Genomic DNA, 6325 nt, shown 5'->3' with positions numbered 1-6325 from the left:
CCCCGAGGCATTGTGTTCACACGCACCAAGGGCGCCCCCCAAGCGGGGAGGAGGCCTCTCGGCCCCGCGGTTCGTGCTCCTCCTCATGGCCTTCTCCAGGCCTCCTGGTCCTCGTGCTCCTCATGGACCGGCCTCCCCTCCCCTGCAAGCAGAGTTCCAGGGCTGCCCAGCGGCGCCATCCAGCCTCCCTGGAGCGGGGCTCGCGGCCTGGCGCTGCACAGCGGCCACACCGGCCCTTTGCCGTTGTCGACCTGCTCGTTAGGCTCATTTATAGATCTGTTAAACAGGGGTGCAAAGACCCCTCTGCTCAGCATGGGGTGCAGCCCAGCAGCTGCTGCACTCGTTTGCTGCCTGAAGCCTTGGCAAGGTTTGCAGTCCCGGCCTAACTCACCGAGCAGCCACATAAAGGGGACAGAGCAGTCACTCTGTCCTGGTTAAGCCAGGCCTCCTCCCCGGGGCTGGAACAGACTCCCAGTGAATTAATCCGGACTCAAGGACGCCTCCCTCCTTCCTGCTGCTTCCGCAGAGGGAAGCCTTCATCCGCACACGTGCAGCTGGCTCAAGACCCTTCCTTGCGGCAGCTTAAGGAAATGCACGCGCAGATTGAGCCCTCACAGAACCAATAGAGGGTATGTTTAAAAGAGATGGCAACCTCAGAGATAACCATTCTGGGCACCCTCTGCTGCCACCTCCACAGACAGTCTCCCTCTCGCTGCCTCCAGCCTATCTCACCCCTGCCGCTGCCTCTACCTCAGCCCTCAGGCAGGGCAAATGCCTCACGCAGCCCTGACACGCTGCTAAAAATACAATAAAGTCTAAGGCTGGAAGCCTCTATCAACATACGATGTGTGGGTCATGCCCTTCCCATTTTAGATAGAGCAGTAGTGCTATAGGAGATGTGGCTAATGGGGAAGAGAGTTCACAGCCATCTCCCTTAAATAAGCCCAGCTTTGCTCAGGGCAGGCAGCCACTGCTTTATTGTCGTGCACCAGCAGCAAACCCTGCTTTTCCCTAACACAAGCACTACAAAAGCATTTGTATTCCTTTATTCAATCCAGGCTGCCACGAGACCAGACAGGTAGAAAGCGCAAGGAACCAGTTACTGTTGCATCACTTCAAGAACCAGAAGAGCAACGGACATTTGCTCCAGGTCTGTCAAACAGATGCATTGCCCAGGGTGAAACACAGCTGGAACAGCAGCAAATCACAAACATCTGGGTATACCTTAAACCCAGACATGCCCCTTCTATACAATTAATAATCCCAGGAAAGGTCCATACTCTTCAGCCGTTTCTCTCCCTGAATTAAAAGCACGGAGAGAGTTGAAGTTACAGGACTCGAGTTTATTTAATCCACTCCTGAATACTGCCAACTCCAAAGGAACTGGTACCACAGCTGGGCATGTGGTTTAGGCAGTGGAAAAGCTCATATTTCCCCCCACTATGTTCCCACTAGCTGTGCTCAGAGGCAGAGCGCCGCTGGTGGACTCTTGCTCCAGGATTAAGGCAGAAAGATTGAAGAAGCCATACTGTAACTGTGGAGAGGCTCAAAGATCCTTGTCTGACAAAGAAGCTCAGCCAGCACCCAGCTTGATTAGCACATATTCCGTTTTTTAAAAAATTAACTTTGATACCTCTTCCAGAGAGAGAAGTCTGTACAATTGAGAGAGATGAACAAGGTCCACTTCCTTCTGATGGCACTTCTTGGAGCTCTGCCTCATTCACCTCAGCCTGCTCTTGCACACCAGGGCCACATGTAGAAACTGCATGATCTGAAGACAGCCAAGTTGCAGTGACCTAGGACCAGGCTACACTAGTCGCAGTATTAGATCCTTGGGTAAACATCTTGCAGTAACCTGTCCTGGGAAGTCACCTTAAGAAACACACTAGACCAAAAGGCATCACCTAGAATGGGTTTAAATGAGTTTTATTTTAGACAACCTACATGACAGATGTTTGGTTTTGTTTTCTTTTTAAAACAATGCCTCCACTCCAAATCAGGGTCAAAATAAGTGAATAAAGCTCAAGATGACATCAGTCCAGTTGTTAGACATTGCCGAGTCCTGGTGTTGTGCTGATGAAGAAGAAACAGCAGCCAGCTATGAAGACAGGTGATCCAAGATTCAGACTGTTGATTCGTTACTGTAACGAGAGCAGCAGTAGTTAGTGGGGGCCCACGACGGTCATGCTAAACTTCTGTAACTTCATTTGTGTGTTCCCTAATTCAATCTGAGCTGCCACACAGCCAGGCAGGCAGAAAGCGCAAGGAAGTTATTTTTGCATCTCAGTGCAAACCAGAGAGCAACAGGACAATTGCTCATGGTCTATCAGAGGATGCTGAGCACCAAGCAGAACACTAACACCAGCCTTTGGTCAAGCCAGAGAGAATGTGCATTCACATCCTGCCTGCCTGACACAACGTTTTACTTCTCCCCTTGAATAACAGCACGTTCTAAATTGGTATTAACGCTTATGACTTACGTTCTGTTTCTCACGAGTTGAATCATGAATCTGTAGCACATTTTTTTTCCCTCCTGAAATGGCCTACTTGTAATTAACTCATCCAGAAATAAATGTGATTATCCTAATTACACAGCCAAAACGTCTGCCCAAGCATGAGAGCTGCCCATATGCTCTGCTCAAAAGAGCTGCTTCCAGGTTACTGCATGTTTCAGGGACCGTGACAGATACCACACTCAAGTCAGGCTGCAGGAGCTGGTGTGTCTATTTTTGCCAATAAAATTGTGTTCCTCTAGCGGCTTATTGTGCCCAACTGCAAGTTGGTTCATCTTTAGATGACATGCATACCAAAAAGCCTGCAAGAGGCTTGACGGATAAATTTAGCTGGCTATAAACAGGCCTCATTAGTCTGCAAAACCTGGGCAGGGCAAGACTGGGGACCCCACACTGCTAGTCACCAGTGAATCACACAGCTCTCCAAAATAAGGCAAGAACATTCACATCGAAAATGTGAACATTCAACCATCCAAAACCTGCACACTGGTTCACTGCAATCACATTCAAATCCAGAGTAATTAAGACAAGGCAGACAGCTGGAGATAGAATAAGGTTAAGCATCCTGTCATGAATCACTGTGCTCAAATTTAGGGCAATATTTAAACAGACTGCTCCCGTGTAATAAAATAAGGCCATCATGAGATTAAGTGAAAGAGGATGGAAAACCATCATTTAAGGTGCTCCCTAACCCACAGGGAAGGGCTCCAAAGCAGAAGTACTTCAATTTGGAGGTTGTTGTCTTTAAACTAACAATTCAGAACCAAATACACACCTCTCACCAAGGCAGCTCTTCCTGCATTTCTTGACTATTAGGTCACTATGAATCACTGCAGTGAAAGTGTCTCCCCTTTAGTATCATTCTGTAGTATGGAAGGGAAGTTTCCACTACATAGCAGAGCACACAGCAGTAATTAGGCTGTACTTAATGTTCTTAAACTGACAAATACTTTAAAATTCAACAGGAACAGAGCTGACCAAGTGATGTGCTGAGAAAGTCAGCCATAGTCATGACCACAGCTAGATTTAGGTCAGTACTTACACATTTCTCTATTTCTAAGCCATCCTTAAAGAAAATCATATATGGGGTCACACCATCCTCACGGAAATCCAGGAGAGCCACCATTCCATCTGGATTCATGTTCTCACCTACAAAGAACTTCAAAGAAACAAGTTAGGGAGACATCCAATGAGCTATTTGCAGGAGACAGCACCCAGCATACACAGAAGCTCCCACATTTCTGAGTGCAGTTTAGGGGTGGTCACCCTGACCAGCTGCAGGGATTTTGCCTTCTGCAACTTACAGCCTCAAATCCATTTCAACAAGTGTTACCACCACCTTGCTGTAAACAGCAGAAAGAGAGAGCAGGGACTTACATGGCCTACCCAGTCTTTTCAACTTTATATTTGAAAGACAACCTTAAAACTTCTAAGCCACTCGGTATTCTTCTTCTCTCCCAGCACTCTGATACTCTAAGAGAAGGGTATATTAGATGTCCTTACAACAGGAGCCCTCAAAAGTCAACAAACTATCCGAGCAACTAACCCAATTTCAGCTCATATATACTCTGCTGTAAGTGAACCTAAGTTTCTTTACCTGGTAGTTTTTGAAGTTGGCAAGAATGTGTTTGATTTGTTCTGCAGCCCCCGTCATGAAAGGCTTTACTCTCTCTGGCTTATGTTCCTCAAGTCTGGCTTTGATTCTAGGAGAAGAAAAAGAGTTTTCTTTGAAAACACCTTCTAGGCTGTTGTAGCTTGACTGGGCAGCATCACTTTGTACCAGAAATAGTTGCTAGCAGAGAAACTGCTCAGTCTGGCTGTGCTTCCCCATTCCTCTAAGAGGGGCCAAAATTTTAACTCTACCTTGAGATAACCTGCAGATCTGCCTTTTCCACTTGCACCAGGCTCATTTTCCATTTAGATTTGAGCTGGACAGACCTTAGGAAGCCACTGTCATAGAAGCCGGAGTGCTGATCCAGCAGGGTCACAGAGAGGGTACCCTCACCCCCCTCTAAATAAAAGGTCAGCCCTAGAAACTGTGCTTGGATTAGCCAAAAGATCCAGTCACAGATGTTACACACAAACGTTTTCAGTGTCAAGCTGGCAAGTTTTGGGCAGCTTTGTCACCCCACGCTATCCCTCTCCACAAGAGGCTTTGGCACAGGAGGCATCAGGAAGACAACAGCCAGGTTACCAATAACAGCCCTGACCAAGCCCCGTGCTGCAATTCAGCCAAGACAAACTCGGACATCCCCCTATCAGCTCTTCACTGCTGCTGCTTGGCCAGGTATTAGGACAAGCCCTGAAGTTCACAGCCAGCTTGGCCATGGGCAGCAGGAGAAGTGAACTTTATTCTCAGTAGATGTTGTTAGAAAAGTAATCTTGATGACCTGGATATTTTGCAATCTGGTTTAAAGAGAACCAGAAAGCCAAGGTGCACTCGTGCTAGCACTCACGCTTTCATGTAGTCCTTGATGTACTTCTTGTAGGACTCCTTTGTGAAGCTGGTCTCCTGCAGGTGGTGGTTGATGACGATGTCCACGCCGGTGATGACCGTGGCTTCTGTTCCATCTCCCTCAGGACCTTCGGCAGAGGCATTGCCACCAATTAGAGAGTCATCAATTTGACCCTCTGTCCTGGTGACCATCTAGAGTCGGAGACAGCGAGACACTTAACGGCTCTGCCCGCCCGCGGCGCCTCTCGGCGGCCGAGGGGGGACGCGGGACGGGCCCCCACTCACCTTGCCCTCCACTTCGAGGCACAGGCCGTTGGCCACCTCGCGGATCTTGTAGATGTCCGAGAACATCTCGTCCTCTGCGGGGACAACAGAGCGCCGCGTGAGGCCCCGCTCCGCGCTCCGGGCCCGCCGCTTGCGGCCGCCCCGGCCGCGCTGCCCCGCTCCGCTCCGCGCGCTCCGCTCCGGGCGCTCCAGCTCGCCGCAGCTCCCGCATTCCCCCCACCCCGCCCCACTGCACATGCGCGGTGGCGCCGCCAGGCCCGGCGGCCGCGGCGGCCCCGCGCAGCTGCTCCCTCCCTCCCTGCCTGCCCCCTCCTCCCCGCCGCCCCGCGCCCCCGCCCGCCCTTACGGCTGATGCAGTCCCGGTAGATGATCATGGCGGCGGCGGCGCGGGGCGGCGGGGGCGGCGGCGCTGGTCTCTGCGCAGCGACCCGAGAGCGGGCGGGAGCGAGGCGGAAAGGGCCGAGTCAGCGCCCGGCGCGGCTCATATAGCGGGCACGGCCCCGCGCGTCATCGGCGCCGCCGCCGGCCGCGCCGCTCTGACGTCACGCGCGCGCGCGGCCGCCGTTGGGCGGCGACCGTTGGGGGCGGCGACCGTTGGGGGTAACGGGCGGCGCTGCCGCCGCGTGCAGCCGGCGCCTCCCCAGGGCGAACGGGCGGGGAAAGCCGGGCCTTGTGTCCGCCCCGCCGCCGGCTCGGGCACCTCTCCGCCGCCCCGTTCGTCTCCTCCGTTCGTCCGCGAACAAAGGAGTTCCCTGGTGGAACGGGCAGCGCTGCGCGGGGCCGGCCCTGCCCCGGAGGCGCCTCCGGGCCCGCGGGGGGAGTTGGCTGCTGGCAGGAGCCGCGTTGCTGCCCTAAAGGAAAGGGACTTCTCCCACTACAGTGGGACTCGTCTGAAGGAGAGGTGCGGCCATGTGCTGGGGGAGAGGGGGAAAAGGTAAATCTGCCGGGAACCCCGCAGATTGCCGGAGAATGCACCACTTGTAGACCTGTAAGCAGCCAGCATAAACACTGCAAAGGCGGCTCCAGAACGTGCAGCTGCTGATGGTGAGGGCAAACCCTGCTTGTGCAGTGT

General features: G+C 52.5%; 1 protein-coding gene and 2 non-coding genes across 3 annotated transcripts; all 3 read right to left on the bottom strand.

Annotated features, from left to right (window-relative positions):
- Window positions 1-1033: 1033 nt before the first annotated feature.
- LOC112948218 lies at window positions 1034-1169 on the bottom strand. Its single transcript, XR_003249565.1, has one exon. It is a non-coding gene; the product is annotated as a small nucleolar RNA SNORA31 (small nucleolar RNA).
- Window positions 1170-1947: 778 nt separating this feature from the next.
- On the bottom strand, window positions 1948-5766 carry TPT1 (tumor protein, translationally-controlled 1). The gene is made up of 6 exons (XM_026040431.1): window positions 5600-5766; window positions 5254-5327; window positions 4970-5160; window positions 4111-4216; window positions 3556-3672; window positions 1948-2141 (listed from the first exon to the last, which is right to left on the bottom strand). Exons 1-6 carry the CDS (start codon window positions 5625-5627, stop codon window positions 2139-2141), a joined length of 519 nt encoding a protein of 172 aa, XP_025896216.1. The 5' UTR covers window positions 5628-5766; the 3' UTR covers window positions 1948-2138.
- On the bottom strand, window positions 2208-2339 carry LOC112948217. The gene has a single exon (XR_003249564.1). It is a non-coding gene; the product is annotated as a small nucleolar RNA SNORA31 (small nucleolar RNA).
- Window positions 5767-6325: the final 559 nt, after the last annotated feature.

Source organism: Nothoprocta perdicaria, unplaced genomic scaffold, assembly GCF_003342845.1.
Source record: "Nothoprocta perdicaria isolate Ctin4 unplaced genomic scaffold, notPer1 scaffold_257, whole genome shotgun sequence".
Classification (NCBI taxonomy): Eukaryota; Metazoa; Chordata; class Aves; order Tinamiformes; family Tinamidae; genus Nothoprocta; species Nothoprocta perdicaria.
The sequence above is the reverse complement of the archived record's forward strand: the minus strand, read 5'-3'. Positions and strand labels throughout refer to the sequence as shown.

Coding starts and splice junctions, on each gene's coding strand:
- TPT1 (XM_026040431.1), bottom strand. CDS start 5,627: ATGATCATCTACCGGGACTGCATCAGCC. Junction 5,161..5,253: donor GCCTCGAAGTGGAGGGCAAG/GTGAGTGGGGGC, acceptor CTCCGACTCTAG/ATGGTCACCAGGACAGAGGG. Junction 3,673..4,110: donor CCAACTTCAAAAACTACCAG/GTAAAGAAACTT, acceptor GTTTCTTTGAAG/TTCTTTGTAGGTGAGAACAT.